The sequence below is a fragment of the Chiloscyllium plagiosum genome, unplaced genomic scaffold (genome assembly GCF_037043375.1).
Source record: "Chiloscyllium plagiosum isolate Xiang-an unplaced genomic scaffold, Cpla_swu_hap1 HiC_scaffold_8, whole genome shotgun sequence".
Classification (NCBI taxonomy): domain Eukaryota; kingdom Metazoa; phylum Chordata; class Chondrichthyes; order Orectolobiformes; family Hemiscylliidae; genus Chiloscyllium; species Chiloscyllium plagiosum.
In genome coordinates, this window is record NW_028270146.1 from 90,102,550 (window position 1) to 90,125,384 (window position 22,835).

The 22,835-nt window shown below is 45.9% G+C and overlaps 1 protein-coding gene across 4 annotated transcripts in view; it reads left to right on the top strand.

Moving 5' to 3' along the window:
- The window catches only part of LOC122553806 (regulator of G protein signaling 6-like), a 618,547-nt gene that overhangs the window by 530,486 nt on the left and 65,226 nt on the right, over positions 1-22,835 (top strand). For all 4 annotated transcript variants that reach the window (XM_043698155.2, XM_043698156.2, XM_087990093.1 and 1 more), the window contains 2 exons: positions 603-709; positions 14,579-14,630. In XM_043698155.2, the coding sequence (XP_043554090.2) occupies positions 603-709; positions 14,579-14,630 (159 nt within the window). The remainder of the gene's footprint in view (positions 1-602; positions 710-14,578; positions 14,631-22,835) is intronic.

Here is a 22,835-nt window from a genome sequence, read left to right on the forward strand (position 1 = left end):
GGCTTAAAACAAGGGTGTGCAGAGGACCTATTATATGCTTGAATATTTTGATGATCTTGGATATTATAAAATGAATAACTTATCTCACAGTTCTCTCTTGTAAACCATTCTGTGCTAATCACTGACCTATCAGAGTCTTCAGCTCTTGCTATACAAATCTATAACATTTAATAGTCATCTCCTTATACTCCTTTCAAATTTGATAGCATCCACACTCCCCTTCCTTGCTTGTTAATGAAAGACTGACAGTTTGGATTGAAGTCCCATCCTAGTCAGTTGTTGTAAGTGGGGGAAATAAATTGGAAAATTACAATAGAGTATTGCCTTTTTCTCGAAGCGACAATTGTTTCATTAGAATCTCACATATCCATACAGAAAACCAATGTACACCTTGATGTATTTGCTAACTTGCACTTTGGAAGGACTTTGAGAACCAACCATTGCAGACTCTGTTGCACAAACAAGCGAATGTGGTTTTCGATAATGAGAAATCTCCATAGGTAGAAGGAGTGGGTCAGAAATTAGAAAGCCCTTGGGTAAAACTCAATCATGGTAAGACAGTGATTGCTCAAATTATAATTGTTTCATTCCTTTTTTCACAGGTGAAGCAATACACTTAGGAAGTCTCATCGCTGCACAAGGGTACCTGTTCCCAATCTCAGACCACGTGCTGACATTAAAGGATGATGGTACATTCTACAGATTTCAGGTGAGTAAGCATCTCATCTTCTCTAGAATCAGCACACCCTTCTCTAAGACACTTTAAACATTAAAAATGTTTGCCTGTCAATGTTGAACACTATTCCAGTGTTTATTCCATTGTCTCTTTGATGCATTCCCATCAACTCCATTCAATCTACCTTGACAAGACCAGGAGATTCCACATCCCTGGTCTTTCAGCTAATAAGAGCAAAGTCAGAAATCACACAACACCAGGTTATAATCAAACAGGTTTATTTGAAATCACAAGCTTTCAGAATGCTGCTCCTTGTCAGCTGAAGAATGAGCAGCGCTCTGAAAGCTTGTGATTTCAAATAAACCTGTTGGACTGTAACCTGGTGTCGTATGACTTCTGACTTTGTCCACCCCAGTCCAACACTGGCACCTCCACATCAGAGTAAGAGCAAGACTAGGGGCTAATCTGCCTTGTCCCATCAAGGCCAGTGTCATATCTGGAACCTTTGATATGGATTGAATTTTTAAATTAGGAAATTTGTTTGGATTTAGCCTCACGGAATGGGATGCAGGAGCAACCTCTGGGTAGGGGAAGATTTATTTCAAGCGCCCCGTCTTAAACTCTGCAGTCTTCCCGCAACCTAGCGAGTCCCACATCTGCCAAGCACAAGACAGTCCCTTTAACTTAGCAGGGTGTGGAGCCAGGCATAAAAAAAGTGTAAGGGGCCCATGTACTTAAGTATTATATTATAGTTATAGTCTGTAACTATAATAGTAAATTAGTGGGAAGGTTGCTCAGTCTTCTCTTTCCCATCAGCAGCAGCACATTGACTTTCTGCCCTTGACAATGTATGTAGAGGGAATAGCAGTTGGTTTTTTTCTGGTGCAGACATCGGTCATCACCACTGTGGAAATGATGGCGTCTCCCTCTCACACCATGGACTTTGGCAGCTCAGTGCATCTTAACAATGACATTTGAATGTGCATTGTTTCAGAGTGTCTCAAGACCTCTGTGCTTCAAACTGTTAAAAATAAAATCATTCCATGTAATGATCCATGCGAAAAGCTGCAAGCTGAGTAGAAATAGAGTATTTGTCAGCTTACCAGTAGTTATTATTGCAGAACATTCTGCCCATCACAAGAATCCTTCAGCAGAAGCAGCAGTGAGGGAAATCTCCAGGAGTGTGCTCTTAACATCAACTGTGAACATATTAAACTGTATTCAACTGAATGACAAATTGGGCTTCTCTCTAATTAACCACTGAAAGTGGTTTACCTGAGGGTCACTACTCCTCAGCTGAGGTTGAGAAGATTGGGCCTTCATGGTGACCTCATTCAGTATGGAAATTGAACCCACACTGTTGGCATTACTTTGCATCGCAAACCAGCCATCCAGCCAACTGAGCTAACCCATCCCTTTTGGTATAGTATCACATTTCCATTATGAATATTGACCTAAAACATTGTATGGCAGTTAATAATTGCTTTTAAAGAATATTGATTTGAGGACTATTTTACAGTGCAGTTATTTAACTGAAACTTTATTCATAGTTAATGAAAACAGCAACTTAAATGAAATATTAGTACTTTGCTTGGCTGGCAGTTTTAATGTATTCTTCCTTTCAATTCCCCAGCTACAAAGTGACTTTAACTATCAAGTGGCTTCAGTAATACTGAAGACCACAAATCACATTCAGATCAGACTCACAGTAAATAAAGTTTCCTAAAGATCCTAAGGGAAAGAATGCATTCTGTTGTGTTACTGCTATAGGATCTGCAGAAGGATGAAATAAAAATCAAGACACAGCAGTTCCACTTCTGAAGCTCTACATGGAGTAGTCAGAGATATACAACTCAGAAACAGACCCTTCGGTCCTATTCATCCATGCTGAGCAGATTTGCCAACCCAATCTAGTCCCACCTCCCAGCACCCGGCCCATATCTCTCCAAACACTTCCTATTCATATACCCATCCAAACCCTTCCTATTCATATACCCTTTTAAATGTTGCAATTGTACTAGCCTCCACCACTTCCTCTGGCAGCTCATTCCATTCATGTACCACTCTCTGTGTAAAATAGTCGCCCAATAAGTCACTTTTATATCTTTCCCCTCTCACCCTAAACCTATGACCTCTAGTTGTAGACTCCCCCACTCCAGGGAAAAAACTTTGTCTATTTATCATATCCATGCCCGTCATGATTTTATAAACCTCTGTCAAGTCACCCTTCAACCTCCGACCCTCCAGGGAAAACAGCCCCAACCTATTCAACCTCTCCCTATACCTCAAACCCTCCAACCCTGGCAGCATCCTTGTAAATCTTTTCTGAACCCTTTCAAGTTTCACAACATCCTTCCAGCAGGGAGGAGACCAGAATTGCACGCAATATTCCAACAGTGGTCTGACCAATGTCCTGTATAGCCACAACATGACCTCCCAACTCCTGTTCTCAATACTTTGACCAAGAAAGGAAAACATACCAAACGCCTCCTTCACTATCCTATCTACCTGCGACTCCACTTTCAAGGAGCTATGAACCTACATTCCAAGGTCTTTGTTCAGCAACATTCCCTAGGACCTTACTAGTGTATAAGTCCTGCTAAGATTTGCTTTCCCAAAATTGAGCACCTCGCATTTATCTAAATTAAACTACATCTGCCACCCTTCAGCCCATTGGCCTATCTCAACAAGATCCCATTGTAATCTGAGGTAACCTTCTTTGCTGTCTATTACACCTCCAATTTTGGTGTCATTGCAAACTTATTAAATATACCTCTTATGCTCACATCAGAATCTTTTCTATAAATGATGAAAAGCAGTGGACCTAGCACTCTTCCTTGTGGCACTCCACTGGTCACAGGCCTCCTATCTGAAAAACAACCATCCGCCACCACCCTCTGTCTTCTACCTTTGAGCCAATTCTGTATCCAAATGGCTAGTTCTCCCTGTATTCCATGAGATCTAACCTTGCCGACCAGTCTCCCATGAGGAACCTTGTCGAACGCCTGACTAAAGTTCATATAGATCATATGGTTCCTGATGAAGGACTTTTGCCCAAAACATTGATTTTCCTGCTCCTAGAATGCTGCCTGACCTGCTGTGCTTTTTCAGCACCACTCTAATCTGGATTCTAATCTCCAGCATCTGCAGTACCCACCTCCGCCTCCACATGGATCACGTCCACCACTCTGCCCTCATCAATCCTCTTTGTTACTTCTTCAAAAAAACTCAATCAAGTTCATGAGACATGATTTCCCACGCACAAAGCCATGTTCACTATCCCAATGAGTCCCTGCATTTCCAAATACATGTACATCCTGTCCCTCAGGATTCCCTCCAACAACTTGCCCACCACCGAGGTGAGGCTCACTGGTCCACAGCTCCCTGGCTTGTCCTTACCACCCTTCTTAAATAGTGACATCACATTAGACAAACTCCTGTATTCTATCATCTCACCTGTGGCTATCGATGATACAAATATGTCTTCAAGGGCCCCAGCAATCACTTCTTTGGTTTCCCACAGAGTTATAGTGTACACCTGATCAGGTCCTGGGGATTTACCCACTTCTATGTGTTTCAAAACATCCAACACTTCCTCCTCCTTTTCAAGATGTCACCATCTATTTCTCTACATTCTATATCTTCCATGTCCTTTTCCATGAACACTGATGCAAAATACTCTTAGTATCTCCTGCAGCTCCACATAAATGTTACCTTGCTGATCTTTGAGGGGCCCTATTCTCTCCCTAGTTACCCTTTTGTCCTTAATGTATTTGTAAAAACCCTTTGGATTCTCCATTTGCCAAAGCTATTTCATGTCCCATTTTTGCCCTCCTGATTTCCCTATTAAGTATACTCTCAGGATTCACTCAATCTATCTTGTCTATACCTGACATATGCTTCCTTCTTTTTCTTAACCAAACCCTCATTTTCTTTCGTCATCCAGTATTCCCTACAACTACCAGTCTTTCCTTTCACCCTAACAGGAATGTAATGTCTCTGGACTCTCGTTATCTCATTTCTGAAGGCTTCCCATTTTCCAGCTCTCCCTTCACCCGAGAACATCTGCCCCGAATCAGATTTTGAAAGTTCTTAGCTAATGCCATCAAAATTAGCCTTCCTTCAATTTAGAACTTCACCTTTTAGATCTGGTCTATCCTTTTCCATCATTATTTTAAAACTAATAGAATTATGGTCGCTGGTGCCAGAGTGCTTCCCCACTGACACCTCAGTCACCTGCCCTGTCTTATTTCCCAAGAGTAGGTCAAATTTTGCACCTTTTCTAGTAGGTACATCCACATACCGAATCAGAAAATTTTCTTGTACACACTTAACAAATTCCTCTCCATCTAAACTCTTAACACTAAGGCAGTCCCAGTCTATGTCTGGAAAGTTAAAATTCCCTCCTATAACCACCCTATTATTCTTACAGATAACTGAGATCTCCTTACAAATTTGTTTCTCAATTTCCTTCTGACTATTAGGGGTTTATAATACAATCCCAATAAGGCGATCATCCGTTTCTTATTTCTCAGTTCAACTCAAATAACTTCCCTGGATGTATTCCAGGAATATCCTCTCTCAGTACAGCTGTAATGCTATCCCTTACCAAAAACGCCACTCCCCCTCCTCTCTTGCCTCCCTTTCTATCCTTCCTGTCGCATTTGTATCCTGACCATCCCTGAGCCATGTTTCTGTAATTGCTATGATATCCCAGTCCCATGTTCCTAACCATGCCCTGAGCTCATCTGCCTTCCCTGTTAGACCTCTTGCATTGCAGTAAATGCAGTTTAATTTATCAGTTCTACCTTGTTCTCTGCTTTATTCCTGCCTGCCCTGACTGTTGGACTTACTTCTTTTCTCAAGTGTCAAATTGATCTCTTTCCTCACTATCTCCCTGGGTCCCACCTGAAGCTTTCTACCAGGGACAGAGAACATCAGGAAAATGAAGACCCATCATGAATTAGAGGGTCACAGATGACCTATTTGAATTTATATTTCTTAAAAGTTATAGAGCCAAGACTGCGATTTCTGAGAGACTTTGTTGTCTGAGCAGATAATGGATTTGCTTATTGCTTCAATGCATACTGATGCTTTCCAAAAAGACCTCTTGGAGAAAAAGAAAAAATCAATATATTGACACATTTAGTGTTCCTTCGAAGCTGTGCAGCTGAAAGTCACTCTGAAGTTCCTTCAAGTTTGATGATTGGTGTGCCGATGTATTGATGTCCAGTTTTGGAAATCAGTGCTGTGCATGGATATCAATGGTTCATGCCCTGAAACAAAGAATTAAAGGGAGTATTGAACATATTGCTAAAATATAAAGCCGCTGTAGCCAGATAATGATATCTGCAAGCAATAGGTGCAGGTATCAGTATTGCCACAGTATTCAGGACACAGAAAACAAACAGTTGTCTGGGAGGTGCAATCAGTTGCAACGACTGCAAAGCTGTCCTGCATTCCAAAATCTTTGCAAGTCGTGCAGTGTAAAAGGATGCTGGACTCACCTTTGCAAGAAATCCTTTTCCAAAGATTCAACCAGAGGCTACAAATGAACACAACCAAATAAAAAAAAATCATAAGTAACATACTGGCACCAACAGCAGGGAGGGCACCAGACACCTTCATAAGAGCAAGCACTGACACAGTTTGCAGCAGGGCAGACCAGCGTGAAGGTACAGAGTGGAGAGAAGGCAAACAGGTTTTCCATGTGATTGTAACACATCGTCAGGCTTCGTCCACACAATTAGAAACTTTTCTCACTGTTAATATCACATGCCTGAATAAAATTGGGAAGTACACATTGAAGACCAAAAAGAGCTAGTGCAAATATCCTATCAATCAGACACATCAGTATGATGTGTATCTCGATCATTAGAAGTCAATGGTACAAGCTACAACAGCAAAATTGACCAAACATCATGGGACACCCATCCCTAGTATTGGTACATTAACAATGAACTGCAGTGAAGGCAGTTCTGCATGGAAACCACAAATATTTGGACACTAGTGGATCAGCCATAGCAGGACTGCCAGCATGTGTGGAACTCAACATTACGACTATTCAAAAATCACCAAGATATTAATTGCAGAAGAATAGGCCAAGAGCATCTACATTGAGTTTGCCCGTGACATACAATAAATATACCCAGAAAGATTCAATGCCAGAGGAACCGTCAAATGTGATTCTGTATTGCACCTCAAGGAAAATGCAAATATGACAATAAACCCACCCAGAAAATTCAGTGTTCACATATAAGAGAAGTGTAAATGTAAGCCATATAATCTGTTGTATACATTAGCACACACGCTGTACAATATAATGTCATGCTAATGAAAGATGGCAGAGTATATTTGGATCCAAGGTGTCTGAACATTTCTCTAAAGAGATGCCCACACAAAATTCCCAACATTTGAGAAATTGATTCCCATATTCACAGGAATGAACTCCTACATTTGGATCAAATAGTCTGAGACAGGTGTAATTCAGTTATTTAAACATGGAATGATGAGGTAGACAGATTTTTAATTAGTAAGGAATTCAAGGTTTATGGAGAAAAAGCTAAGAAATAGAACTGAGGGTTATCAGATCAACCATAATCTCATTGAATGGCATTGCTGGCTATTCCTGCACTGACCTGGGTGTCGACTCAGACACCAGGCTCTGGAGGAATGGCCTCACCTGGCTGTTTTTTACAAAGAAGACTGTTCTCCATTCCACCACCACATCTCCTCCTCAACCAGTATCTCCTGCCAGGGAAACGCCATTTTTTCCATTCTCCGACATCGTCTGGGAATATCTTGACTGAGCAGGGTGGCTTTGGAATGTTAGTGCATGTCTGAGTGCACAGCAGCCTCTTAAAGGCTGGGGCCACACAGAATCTCTGCCTTCCACCAGATGTCCACTGAGTGTTCTGGGAATGGTGTGCAGTATAATAGAGTTAGAATTGGATATCAGATATGCCATGGGAGCAGGATAAGTAGTTGATAAGGTGAGTTTGGTAGGGTACAGTGAAACAGCTCATCAGACCTCGTAGCAGAAATCCAAAAAAACCAAAACAATTCATACTTAGCAAAAAACATAAGGTTCCAGCCATTATTCAGTCTATTCTATGTTCCTGAAGCAATCATATCTGACAATGGGTCACACTTTGCAGGCTGACCTTTTAGGGACATGTGTACCAAAAGGAGGATATACAATGCGACAGTTCTACCACACCATCCCAGAGGCAACAGTCTCATATTTAACAAAAATGAAAAATGCAAACATGATTAAACGTGAAAAGATAGTACCCTCTCCCATCTGCTCATGCACAAAGCTTACTGATGGTGCACTTCCAACAATCCCTTCCTTAAATCAAGCTGAGGTGACTCAAACTGGTTAAGCTTCATTAGCAATCAACACCTGTTGGGGCCCTAGTCAGACTTCAGGTGATTGACAGTTCACTACCACTCAGTCAGCTACCTTATTAATCTTTAAAGCACTTGCCATGAAATGCAGGGTGTCAAAGTGGGGCACTCATGAACAAGCTGCACCCAATAGCGACATCTGTGGTTATGGGCTTACTGTCACCCGATAGAGGTCATATTTAGAAGGCTATTGAGGACAATCCTGCCAAGCCCTCACCTGTCCAAGTTTTCAGAAATACAGGACAAACTTCCCAAAAACTAAGGGAGAATCATTAAGTTAGACCACTGTTATATGGGTCTGATCTATGTAGAAGACTGAAGGTCAGAGTAATGCTTCCTACCCAAGGATGAAACTTTATTGCTGGAACAGCACAGCAGGTCAGGCAGCATCCAGGGAACAGGAGATTCGACGTTTCGGGCACAGGCCCTTCTTCAGGAATGAGCAGAGAGTGTTCAGCAGGAGAAGATAAAAGGTAGGGAGGAGGGACTTGGAGGAGGGGCGTTGGAAATGTGATAGGTGGAAAGAGGTCAAGGTGAGGGTGATAGGTCAGAGTCGGATGGAGGCGGAGAGGTCAAGAAGAAGACTGCAGATCAGGAAGGCGGTGCCGGGCTGGAGGGATTCGGCTGAGACAAGGTGGGGGGAGGGGGGATGAAGAAACTGGTGAAGTCCAAGTTCATCCCCTGTGGTTGGAGGGTTCCCAGTCGGAAGATAAGACGCTCCTCCTCCGACCGTCGCGTTGTTGTGGTTTGGCGGTGGATGAGTCCAATGACCTGCATATCCTTGGTGGAGTGGGAGGGGGAGTTGAAATGCTGTGCTACAGGGTGGTTGGGTTGGTTCGTCCGGGTGGCCCAGAGGTGCTCTCTGAATCGCTCCGCAAGTAGGCGGCCTGTCTCCCCAATATAGAGGAGGCCACACCGGCTGCAGCGGATGCAGTAGATGATGTCGGTGGAGGTGCAGGTGAATCTGTGGCGGATATGGAAGTTTCCTTTGGGGCCTTGGAGAGAAGTGAGGGGGGAGGTGTGGGCGCAAGTGTTGCACCTCCTGCGGTTGCAAGGGAAGGTGCCGGGAGTGGAGGTTGGGTCGGTGGGGGGTGTGGATCTGACAAGGGAGTCGCGGAGGGAGTGGTCTCTACGGAAAGCTGATAGGGGAGGGGAGGGAAATATATCCTTGGTGCTGGGGTCTGTTTGGAGGTGGCGGAAGTGACGGCGGATGATGCGCTGTACATGGAGATTGGTGGGGTGGTAGGTGAGGACCAGTGGGGTTCTGTCCTGGTGGCGGTTGGAGGGGCGGGGCTCAAGGGCGGAGGAGCAGGAAGTGGAGGAGATGCGGTGGAGGGCACCGTCGACCACGTCGGGGGGGAAATTGCGGTCCTTGAAGAAGGAGGCCATCTGTGTTGTACGTATTTTGAACTGGTCCTCCTGGGAGCAGATGCGGCGGAGACGAAGGAATTGGGAGAATGGGATGGCGTTTTTACAGGGGGCAGGATGGGAGGAGGTGTAGTCCAGGTAGCTGTGGGAGTCGGTTGGTTTGTAGTAGATGTCCGTGTTGATTCGGTCGCCTGAGATAGAAACAGAAAGGTCTAGGAAGGGGAGGGAGGAGTCCGAGACTGTCCAGGTGAATTTGAGGTCGGGGTGGAAGGTATTAGTGTAGTGGATGAACTGTTCAACCTCTCCATCACCATGTCCAACTCCGCCCCCACGCCGACCTCTGGCCCCGCCCCCAGGCCTAACCCCGCCCCCACATCCAGCTCCAGTCCCACACCAGGTCCTAGCTCCCCGCCCTGCCGTGTGTTCACCATCCCTCCAGACTTGCCCCTCTCTGAGGATGAAAGATCAGTCCTCAGCAGAGGTCTCACCTTCGTTCCCACACGTTCTCGGGTCAATGAATTCAATACACGGAGTGACATCGAACAATTCTTGGTGGCAGAACGCGGCGGGGGGGCAGGGTTAGGCGTGGTGACGGAACGCGGTGGGGGGGCGGAGACACATGCGGCGATTGTGGGAGCACGAGGTAGCGCCGATACAGTCATCAATGTAGCGAAGGAAAAGATGGGGGGTGGGGCCAGTGTAGTTGCGGAAGATGGATTGTTCCACATACCCTACGAAGAGGCAGGCATAGCTGGGGCCCATGCGGGTGCCCATGGCTACTCCTTTTGTTTGGAGAAAGTGGGAGGATTGGAAAGAAAAGTTGTTCAGGGTGAGGACCAGTTCGGTCAGTCGAAGGAGGGTGTCGGTGGAAGGGTACTGGGTGGTACGGCGGGAAAGGAAGAAGTGGAGTGCTTTGAGTCCTTCGTGATGGGGGATGGAGGTGTACAGGGACTGGATGTCCATGGTGAAGATGAGGCGTTGGGGACCGGGGAAGCGGAAATCTTGGAGTAGGTGGAGGGCGTGGGTGGTGTCACGAACGTAGGTGGGGAGTTCTTGGACTAATGGGGACAGGACCTTGTCGAGGTATGCCGAGATGAGTTCGGTTGGGCAGGAGCAGGCTGAGACGATGGGTCGTCCGGGGCAGTCAGGTTTGTGGATTTTGGGCAGGAGGTAGAAACGGGCGGTGCGGGGTTGTGGGACTATGAGGTTGGAGGCGGTGGATGGGAGGTCCCCTGAGGTGATGAGGTTATGGATGGTCTGGGAGATGATGGTTTGGTGGTGGGGGGTGGGGTCATGGTCAAGGGGACGGTAGGAGGAGGTATCTGCGAGCTGGCGTTTGGCCTCAGCGGTGTAAAGGTCAGTGCGCCAAACTACTACTGCGCCTCCCTTGTCAGCTGGTTTGATGGTGAGGTTGGGGTTGGAACGGAGGGAGTGGAGGGCTGCGCGTTCCGAGGGTGAGAGGTTGGAGTGGGTGGGAGGGGTGTGGGAGTTCAGGTAGCGGTTAATGTCGCGGCGGCAGTTTGCTATGAAGAGGTCGAGGGCAGGTAGGAGGCCAGCACGGGGTGTCCAGGTGGACGGGGTGTGTTGGAGGTGGGAGAATGGGTCGTCCGAGGGTGGGCGAGAGTCTTGATTGAAGAAGAAGGCACGGAGGCGAAGGCGGCGGAAGAATTGTTCGATGTCACTCCGTGTATTGAATTCATTGACCCGAGAACGTGTGGGAACGAAGGTGAGACCTCTGCTGAGGACTGATCTTTCATCCTCAGAGAGGGGCAAGTCTGGAGGGATGGTGAACACACGGCAGGGCGGGGAGCTAGGACCTGGTGTGGGACTGGAGCTGGATGTGGGAGCGGGGTTAGGCCTGGGGGCGGGGCCAGAGGTCGGCGTGGGGGCGGAGTTGGACATGGTGATGGAGACCAGCGGGGGGGCGGGATTAGGTGCGGTGACGGAACTCGGCCGGGGGGCGGAGTTAGGCGTGGTGGCGGAACGCGGCGTGGGGGCGGAGTTAGGCGCGGTGACGGAACGCAGCGGGGGGGCGGGGTTAGGCGTGGTGACGGAACGCGGCGGGGTTAGGCGTGGTGGCAGAACGCGGCGGGGGGGCGGGGTTAGGCGTGGTGACGGAACGCGGCGGGGGGGCGGAGACACATGCGGCGATGTGGTCCAAATGTAGGTTGCTGACGTCACTGGGGGCGGAAGTAGCTGCGGCGACCACGGAGACAGAGTTCTTCCCCATAGCCGCGGAGGTCGCCAATCTGTTGGCGATTGTCTTCATGACGATCGCAGAGCAGGTTGTCTGTGCGGCGATCCCGGAGGCGGTTGTTTGGGCCGTGATCATGAAGGTTGCGAGGTCGGTGGGGGCGGAAGTGACGTCATCGGCGGCGGCGTCTGCGGCTATTGCCGCGGGCGCTGTAGCGGCCGCGTGTGTAATGGCGCCGGACTGGTTTCGGAGGCCGATGGAAGTTTCTGGAACGGTTGAGGAATCCGGAGTGTGGGGGTAAGTGCATGAAAGTTTTTGGTACTTACTGCCTTTAATTTCCGATATGGCTAGAAAGAACGGTTTGTTCAGTCTATGGATTCTTCTGTAAATGAAGAACAGTAGAGGTCCTTTACAGGTCTGTTCAGTCTATGGATTCTTCTGTAAATGAAGAACAGTAGAGGTCCTTTACAGGTCTGTTCAGTCTATGGATTCTTCTGTAAATGAAGAACAGTAGAGGTATTCCTACCCAAGGACCCTGGTTATGCTCAGAGCGTATACTGAGCCTAGATTCTAAGAAGTCACAAGCACCTAATGAAACACCACTGAAGAGAAAGAGAAACAGGGACTAACTGTGGCATGGCACGGTGGCTCTGTGGTTAGCATTACTGCCTCACAGCCCCAGGGATTCAGGTTTGATTCCAGCATCGGATGACTGTCCGTCTGGAGTGTGCACATTCTCCCAGTCTCTGTGTGGGTTTCCTCCGGGTGCTCCGGTTTCCTCCCACAGTCCAAAAATGTGCAGGTTAGGTGGATTGGCCATGCTGAATTACCCATAATGTCCAGGGCTATTCAGGCTAGGTGGATTAGCCGTGGGAAATGCAGGGTTACAGGAATAGGGTCTGGGTGGAATGTTGTTTGGAGGGAAAGGTATGGGACTCGATGGGCTGAATGGCCTGCTTCCACACTACAGGGGTTCTATAATTAAACTCTGGGGGGTGTACAGTATTCTTAAATGTGAATGCTCACAAAGTCATGCTTCAATATTGAAGGCTTGGAAGACCACGTGACAAAAAAATCAACATGCTAACAGCAAATAGGTTACAACACCTACAAGCTGAGTACACTCAAATGTGGAGTACAGCTCTCCAAAAGGTTAAACCATCACAAGGTCCGGATGAAGTGTTATACCATCCATACCATTATCTCGACTCTTAGAATTAAGAACTGAAAAAAAACATTTGTGTGCAGCTACCTAATGTATGCATACTTCCTCTGTAAATGCATATCCTTTTACCTTGGGTAAAAAGAGGTATTGTCTTGTATTACTACTTTAAGAATTGACAGTAATGAACCAAGGAGTAGCATGCAACACGTGGCCAGCAGCTATGATGAGTCAGAACTGCAGCAGACTACATTAAGGATGTGTACATAAGGCGCACCGTGACTACAATTTATCAGTTCACCTGTCAAGTAAACCTGTTTGACATTTCAAGTAAATTGAACCTATGCTACTTACCAGTCCAGTGGGAAATTGGTAATTCTGTGATAAAGAAACCAACACGAGAGTATGAGATGTACACATCATTCAAAGTTATACAGATCCAGATTCAATCTGAAGGCTTGTGCTGAATTAGCTGATCTCAATAGAGCAATAGGTGAGCAATAAAGCACAAGAGGTCCTAAATTGATGCATCCCACCAGGTAATAGGTCAATTCTTGTTGAGGTAGCAGAGACCTCATCATCTGCAGAACCAGTGAAACATACATTATCAGGGAAGGCCCTGCAAATCTAGTGCAAGTCAAACATTGGAAAGACCAATTAGCAGGCCTTTGCTTGGAATTATGACCCCAGCAGGGAGTGGTTCTTAGCGAATAACTCCCTGCCTGTGTCCAGACCGTCAATCAGTTACTGGTCACCTTTGATCAAGGGAAATAACCCATAGCTGACTGTCTCAACATACTGACCTACTGGGAATGTCACATGGTGCCAGGCCTGCTTGTATCTGGTCTCATCCCAATGCTTTTAGACTGGAGCCTATAAGTAGTCCTCAATCGGTCACCGATAGATCTCAGTCGGTGATGGGACAGAACCTCACCATTGGTTTTACTGCCCCAAATGGAGGTGAGAAGGTGGGCTGTGGTTTGGATGTGACTCTACCCAGCCTAAAGGAGCACCCTTCCTGCCTTCAACCTGACCACCTCCCGGAGCAGAGGGTTTTGTATCATGTTTATCTTTAATTCAGTAACTAGGGTAAAATGACAAACCCTATCATCCGGGGCGTGTTCATATTTAAGAAAAGTGCAAATGAGATTAAATGTGAAAAGATAGTGGGAGGGTGTATACTCACCCTGATTATGTCTCACTCAGGATGGCCCCTCTCCCATCTGCTCATACACAAAGCTTACAGATGGTGTACTTCCAACAATCCCTTCCTTAAATTGAGCTGAGGTGACTCAAACTAGCAATCAATTCAATAGCAATCAACATCTATTAAAGCCCTAGTCAGGCTTCAAGTGATTGACAGTTCACTACCACTCAGTCAGCTAACTTATTAATCTTTTAACTAGACCACTGAGCTTTTAAAAAAAAAACAAAGGAAGACCATCCAGTTCATTGCCCAATGCCCATTGCTCCAAATTCCCAGATACATATACTTACTTGGGATATGCTCTCTCCCAACTATTCATACACAACGCTTCCTCTTCAAGGACTTGCTGTTGTCTCTCGCCTACTCTGTATATCTGAGCAGCAACTAATGTGTGTTACAGCTTCTGGAAGCTAAAGGAAGGTAGAAAATGGAGCAACTCATTCTCCCTCTATACTGAATTACAAATGTACTACATTCCTAACTGCACACCGTGTCCATGTCTCACTCAAGTATATCCCTTACTCCATCTTCAGTGCAGTAACAAATAAATATTTATTACAGGCTCCATATTTTTGGCCATCGAACTGCTGGGAACCAGAAAACACAGACTATGGTAAGTCTGCCTCTCATTTACTGCATTTCTGCAAAAGCCTGTGAATTTCTTTGACATTTCTCATGAAGGCAGAAACACAATGGGAACTGAGGAGTAGGCTCCCCCCCAGTACCATATTCCCTTTGCCTTGTGTGATTTTATGCTCCATTTGCTGTTTCCTACCTTCAGGACTAAATAAACACAGTGAGATACATGTATCCTCTGTCACTCTTCCTGGGTTGAGTTGGCTGGTTTCTATACATGATGCATGAGCAAATATTTATTCTTCTCCACCGGATAATGCATATTTTTTGGAGACTGGTCTCCCAGTGTGGAAAGTCACTTGTCAGAAGCACACATTAATCAACTGGGTTGGACCCGTCCTCTCTTGATGCTAAGTCTCCTGGTATTTCAGATAATACTTGTATAATTCATCCCATATCATAAACTCATACCTGTAATTCATTCACCCACAGTCCTTGAGAATGAGTCTGTATTCCACCAGTCTTCAGAAATGCATTATCAAAATTCAGTGCCCAGTACATTTTGACATCAGGTAGGTGTAAAAGAAATTTTCCTGACCAGGAACAAGGAGCCTTACAGCTAGTTCAGTCATTAAATGTCTCCTTGTGTGTAAAGTTTCAACATGGTATGGTTATTGGTGAAGCAGCAGTTGATGGTTATCTTGTATTATTTAGAACTAGTACCTTTCTCAGTTGAGTCTCCTCTGACTCTCCTAAACTTCAAAGGATACAGGCCTAGCCTGTCCTCGTAAGGCAAACCACTCATTCCAGAAATTAGTCTAGTAAACCTTCTCGGAACTGCTACCCATGCATTAACATTCTTTCAAACGTACAGTGACCAGTATTGTCACTGCGTATACTTAAGAAAGAAATGGATATTTTTCTAGAGGTTATGGGTGAAAAGATCTATGGGGAGAGAGTGGGAGTATAGATTTAAGATAGAGCATCAACTGTGATTGTATTGAATGGTGAAGTGGTGTCCTGTTCCTAATTTCTATGTCATGTGAGAAATAGGTGCGGGTTATATGGCCCCCTCAAGCTTTCAGTGTCTAACACATTCTACCCCGACCTTAAATTCACCCATCTCTGACACGTCCCTCCCCTTCCTGGACCTCTCCATCTCCATCAATGATGACCTACTTAACACTGACACTTTTTACAAACAAACCGACATGGATTACACTTCTTCCCACCCTACCTCCTGTAAAAATGCCATCCCGTATTCCCAATTCCTCCGCCTTCACCGTATCTGCTCCCAGGAGGACCAGTTCCACCACAGAACACACCAGGTGCCCCCCTTCTATAAAGACCGTAATTTCCCTTCCCACGTGGTTGAAGATGCCCTCTAATGCATCTCATCCACATCCCGCACCTCCAACCGTAACAAGGACAGAACCACACACCCCCGGTCCTCATCTTCCACCCCACCAACCACTGCATAAACTGCACCATCCACCGACATTTCCACCACCTCCAAACAGACCCCACCACCAGGGATATATATCCACTTTCCGCAAAGACCATTCCCTCCGTGACTACCTGGTCAGGTCTACACCCCCAACAACCCACCCTTCCCTCCTGGCACCTTCCCATTCCACCGCAGGAATTGCAAAACCTGAAGCCTTACCTCCCCCCTCACCTCCATCCAAGGCCCCAAAGGAGTCTTCCACATCCATCAAAGTTTCGCCTGCACATCCACCAGTGTCACCCGTTGCTCCCGATGCGGTTTCCTCTACACTGGGGAGATTGGACGCCTTCTCACAGGGAGCTTTAGAGAACATCTCTGGGACACCCGCACCAATCAACCTCACCGCCCCATGGCCCAACATTTCAACTCCCCCTCCCACTCTGCCGAGGACGTGCAGGTCCTGGGCCGCCTTCACCGCCGCTCCCTCACCACCTGGTGCCTGGAGGAAGAATGCCTCATCTTCCACCTCGAAACACTTCAACCCCCGGGCATCAATGTGGACTTCACCAGTTTCCTCATTTCCCCTGCCCCCAGTTTCAACCTGCTAGCTCAGCACCATCCTCATAACCTGTCCCACCCGCCAATCGTCCTTCCCAACTATCCGCTCCATCCTCCTCGCCCTCCTATCACCTTCATCCCCACCTCCATCCACCCATTGTACTCTTTACTACCTTCTCCCCAGCCCCACTCCCCTCCCATTTATCTTTCTACCCCAGAGGTTCCCAGCCTCATTCCTGATGAAGGGCTCCTGCCCGAAATGTCGATTTTCCTGCTCCTCAGATGCTGCCTGACCTGCTGTACTTTTCCAGCACCACTCTAATCTAGAGTCTGATCTCCAGCATCTATAGTACCCACTTTCACCCTCAAGCTTTCGTCTTTACTCAGTAAGGTTATGACTGGTCTGACTGTGGTCCGATTACTCCACTTTCCTGCTTGTGCCCCTTAATTGCCTTGGTAAGCAGAACTCTGTACACTGAACATATTCAGTGGCTCTGGTGTAGAAAATGCCAAGAGATTTCCATCCTAAATGGGATACTCCTTATTTTCAAATGATGCCCCCTTGTTCTAGATCTCCTGCAAGGAGGGAACCTCCTTTCATCACCTACCCTGTCAAGTCCCCTCAGAATCAGGAAGACCACTTCTGCGATTTTGGAGAAGGTTTATAGCTCAGGTTGTAAGTTTGCTCGCTGAGCTGGTGGGTTTGTTCTCAGACGTTTTGTCACCATGCTCGGGTAACATTATCAGTGAGCCTCCAATGAAGCTTCACCGGAGGTTCACTGATGATGTTACCTAGCATGGTGACGGAATGTCTGACAACGAATCCGCCAGCTCAGCGAGCAAACTAACAACCTAAGATCACTTCTTCTGAATTCCAACAAGTCTTACTCAACCTCACCTTATAAGAAAATCCCTTAATGCAATGGATTAACCTAGTGAACATTATTTGAACTGCCTCCATTGCAGCTCTTACCCTCCTGAAAGAAATATGAACTCTGAGACACCAGAGGTTTCAAGAAGGCTGCTGTGTGAGAAAGAAATTCAGTGCATTGGGCAGCCCGTCAGGCAGCCAAGCTTGTGCATAATGTTGCATTAATGAGTCTCAAAGTATTAGATTAGATTAGATTAGATTACAGTGTAGAAACAGGCCCTTCGGCCCAACAAGTCCACACCGACCCGCCGAAGCGAAACCCACCCATACCCCTACATTTACCCTTTACCTAACACTACGGGCAATTTAGTATGGCCAATTCACCTGACCCTGCACATCTTTGTGATGTGGGAGGAAACCGGAGCACCCGGAGGAAACCCACGCAGACACGGGGAGAACGTGCAAACTCCACACAGTCAGTCGCCTGAGGCGGGAATTGAACCCGGGTCTCTGGCGCTGTGAGGCAGCAGTGCTAACCACTGTGCCACCGTGCCGCCCAATATTGTGTAGTATTTAGAGACCATTCTGTTTAGCGGGAGCCCAATGGTCACCTCCATTGACACCACAGCAGAACCCATCATGAGGGAGCACCCTATGACCGTTTCTATAGTAGCGCAAACTGGAAACCCAGGCAACAACCATCTTGGCATTGGAGATTGCTACTTAGAGGTTGCAGATTACCATATTCCAGTCATTTTTTCTTTTCCAAGTGGAACACTAGGAATGCTAAGGCAGCACACTGGAGAGAAGGAGAAGCACACAGTTGTTGCACTCCTTCAGGATGTTAGTTTGACTGCTTGCTTGTAACCTATCCACCACTTTCTGACCGGAGGTGCCACCTCTTTTATATCGATAACACCTTAAGTTATCTCAGAACAGTGACTTGAAAGAAATTCTGGGACTTGCATATTAATCAATCAAAATCTGCACCTCCATTCCAACTGATTAAAGATTTAAGACCCATCTTAGGTGTGTTCAATTTGTTCGCATGTTTTGTATGACCCTTTGATCTTTTCCTTATAAATTCTGGTCTTCCTCTCTCACTAACACCTGATAAAGGAGTGACAAGGTATACATGCATTTGGAAAGAGAGGCTTTGATGAGGAGTAGTCAGCACGGCTTTGTGAGTGGGAGATGATGTCTCACAAATTTGTTAGAGTTCTTTGATGAAGTGACCAGGAAGGTTGATGAGGGCAGGGTGGTAGACATCGTCTCTATGGATTTCAGTAAGGCCTTTAAATAAGGTTCCACATGGCAGGCTGCTCTGGAAGGTTAGGTCGCATGGAATCCAGGGGGAGCTGGCAAGTTGGATGTGCAATTGGCTTGGTGGTAGAAAGCAGAAGGTAATAGTGGAAAGATGCTTGTCAGACTGGAGGCCTGTGACTAGTGGAGTGCCTCAGGGGTGGGTGCTGGTCCCATTACTGTTTGTTATCTATATCAGTGACTTGGATAAGAATGTGCAAGACGTGATTAGTAAGTTTGCAGATGACACTAAAATAGGCAAAATTGTGGACAGTGAGGAAGGTTATCAGAAATTGCAGAAGGATCTTGATCAGCTGGGGAAGTGGACCAAGAAATGACAAATGGAGTTTAATAGAGACAAATGTGAGATCTTGCATTTTGGAAAATCAAATCAAAGTAGGAGTTTCATGGTGAATGACAGGGCCTTAAAGAGTGTAATGGAACAGAGGGACCTTAGAGTTCAGGTTCGCAGTTCTCTGAAAGTAGAGTCACAGGTAGACAGGGCAGTGAAGAAGGCTTTTGGCTCACCGGCCTTCATCGGTCAGGGCACTGAGTATAGAAGTTGGGAAGTTATGTTGCAGTTGTACAGGACTTCGGTGAGGCCGCACTTGGAATATTGTTGTCAGTTTTGGTTACCTTGTTATAGGAAGGATGTTATTAAACTGGAAAGAGTGCAGAAGAAATTTACAAGGATGTTGCCTGGACTCAATAATCTGAGACATAGGGAGAGGTTGGACAAGCTAGGAATTTTTTCTTTAGCTTGTAGGAGACTGAGGGGGGACCTTATAGAGATGTATTAGATCATGAGAGGCATGGACGGAGTGAATGAACTCAGTCTTTTTCCCAGGGTTGGGAAATCAAAAACTAGAGGGCATCAGTTTAAAGATCGAGGGGAAAGAATAAAAGGGAACCTGAGGGGCAACATTTTACATAAAGGGTGGTACGCATATGGAATGAGCTTCCACAGAAGGGTTGAGGCGGGTACATTAGCAACATTTAAAAGGCATTTGTACAAATACATGGAAAGGAAAGGATTTTGAGGATATAGGCCAAATGCAGGGAAATGGGGTTAGCGTGGACAACAGTTTGGTCGGTACGGACCAGTTTGAGCAAAAGGGCCTGTGTCTTCATGCTGTAGGACTCCATGACTCTATGCCCTCAAGTTTTGAGAAAGGTCCCTGGAGGAGGACTGGGATAAGTTAGCAAGCACAGCACAAGACAGGTGTGAAGAATGTACTGAAAAGTCATCAGCCATTTTTGTTTAACATAATTTGTTTAACTTGTCCAGAACCCAAACCTGAAGCTAACATTGGACCCAAGTGTCCGATAAATTTGTGTTTTTTTCCCCCTGCTAGATTTGCTGCTGATGTTTATTTTTCAGTTGTGAAGAGAGTGCTATATTCAATAGGCAGAATTTCAGCAGCCCCACCCAGCGTGTTTGCAAACACCTTGCCCATAAAATTGCCCGAATGAACTTCACGCCACTGAAACTGACCTGTTCTTAATTTTACAATGGTCAGGCGATGCCGAGCCCCATTTGAGGCCCTTACGTAACCAATTAACGTCCATTCTGATCAGAAATCTGCACCACCTTCCTGCTTGCTGTATTTGGTGTTTAATCCAGCTCTTAGCACCTGCAAAGTTTGCCAAATGGACTGCAGTGGTTTGACAAGGCAGCTCACCACAGCCTTCTCAAAGGGTAACTCGGGATGGGCAGTAAATACCAGCCCAACCAGCAACACCCACATCTTGAGAATGAATTTTAGAAGTGCAGAGTGATGCATTGCCAAAAGTCTCCGTTCCATACCTGCTGAAGGATGTCATGTCTAGTTGGACATCTCAGCAGATATATCCAAACAGAACAGTTTCCCAATTAACCAGGATGGGATCTCCAAATCTTCTGAAGGTAATAGAAATGTCAAAGGTTATTACCACGCATAATACACACCAATAGAATCAACCCCTTTCTGCACTATTATGTTGGGGCGGCTACAAATCAGCCAGATTTAGAGGTCAGATTGATTAAAAAAACACATGCATTGGAAGTGTCACAACAACTTGTCAGTTACAGTGCCATCCACTCTCAGATCTCATGGGCAGCCAGCCAAATCTTGCCAAACAAACCAAATCTTGGCATCCAATGGTACCATACTCACCTTTACAATTTACTTCTATGTAGCTTAACTCATCAAAGGAAAAGAATTGAAGTTGCTTAGTTCAATATGTAATCCTGGATTATGAGTATGAGTGAGGGGATGGTTAGAATATGCATGACAGACCATTAAACATCATCATTTTTTTCTCTTGAAAGAAACAAGCTACTGTATTAAGTACAAATGAAATCTTTATTAACAGCATGATAAATGAAACTACTTTGATCAATTTTTTTTGCGTACATCATTTCTGTGTACTGTATAATACCAACCCCCATGGCCAAAATAGAAAAGATTAATTAAAAACAATGTTTTCTCTCTAATAAATCTATTATTCTCCCTCACATTTTACATTGCATTCCTTCTGAAATTACAAATTGCATAGACGAGACATAAATCAACTTGAATTTGTTTTTGTATTAAACTGCATGGAAACTTAGAATTAATTTTTACTGAGAGACTAGCTTTTTACGAGATAACCATAAATCTTGGCAGCAGTTTTCATCTCGGCCATGTAGCTCATTTGTCAGATAAAAGAAATTGCTTTAACAGGGTAATTCGCTTGATGAACAATTTTCTGACCACATGAGGATTGCCATTCCATCTCAGAGAGAGAGAGAGAGCCAGATGAACATGGAAATTTGTTTCTCCTTCCGAAGTATTTGTCCATCAGTATAAGATGTTTGCAGGGCCTGTCCAGGTCCTTCGCTTTTGTTGCCATTTGGTGATGACTTGTTTCAGATTGCTTCCAGCACTGCTCTTAGCCAGCCACCAAGAACTGCCTATTCCAAAACAGGAATTTGGAGCCATTTGGCGCCTTGGGTTTGCTTCACCATTCACTAAAACTCTGGCTGATCTGTTTGTGTCTCAAATTTCCAACTACCCCAACAACCTTTAATTCCTCCCTTTAACAAGAATCCATCTACCTCGTAGAATTATCAAATCCCTACAATGTGGAAACAGGCAGGTCAGCCCATCGAGTCCACACTGACCCTCTGAACAGCATCCCACCCAGACCCATTCCCCTTACCCCATCCTTGTAACCTTACATTTCCACCTAGCCTGCATATCCCCGGACTCTATGGGCAATTTAGCATGGCCAATCCACCTTTGGACTGTGGGAGGTAATCAGATGAAACACACGCAGGCATGGTGGGGCAGAATGCGCAAACTCCACACAGACTGTCACCCGAGACTGGAATCAAACCTGAGTTCCTTGTGCTTTAAAGGTTTTCAAGGCCCTGTTTCTGCTGCCTTCCACTTCAAAATTGTACAATCCTCTAAGAGGGAAATTAAAACCTCCTCATCTCTGACTCAAAATTAATGAAGGAGAAAATGAGGACTGCAGATGCTGGATATCAGAGTCGAGAGTGTGGTGCTGGAAAAGCACAGCAGGTCAGGCAGTATCTGAGGAGCGGGTGAATTGACATTTAAGGCATAAGCCCTTCATCAGGAAACGTCGATTCTCCTGCTCCATGGATGCTCCCTGACCTGCTGTGCTTTTCTAGCACCACACTCTCGACCCCAAAGTTAATGAAGTAGGCATTGGTTAATGGACAGTTGCAATCAATGACAAATCCCCATCTATCTCATGACCCACTCAATCCAGTGCTCCCCACTTATAGCAAAATGTCAGACAATTCTTAAACGTGGCAAGTGTTTTGTATTATAGAATCTCCATAGTGTGGAAACAGGCCATTCAGCCCAACAAGTCCACACCGACCCACCAAAGAGTATCCCACCCAGACCTATTCTCCTACCCCATCTCTGTAACTTTCCATTTCCCATGGCTAACTCACCTAGCTTGCACACCTCTGGACACTACAGACAATTGAGTGTGGCCAATCCACCCTAACTGCACATCTTTGGACTGTTGGAGGAAACTGGAGCACCCGGAGAATGTGCAAACTT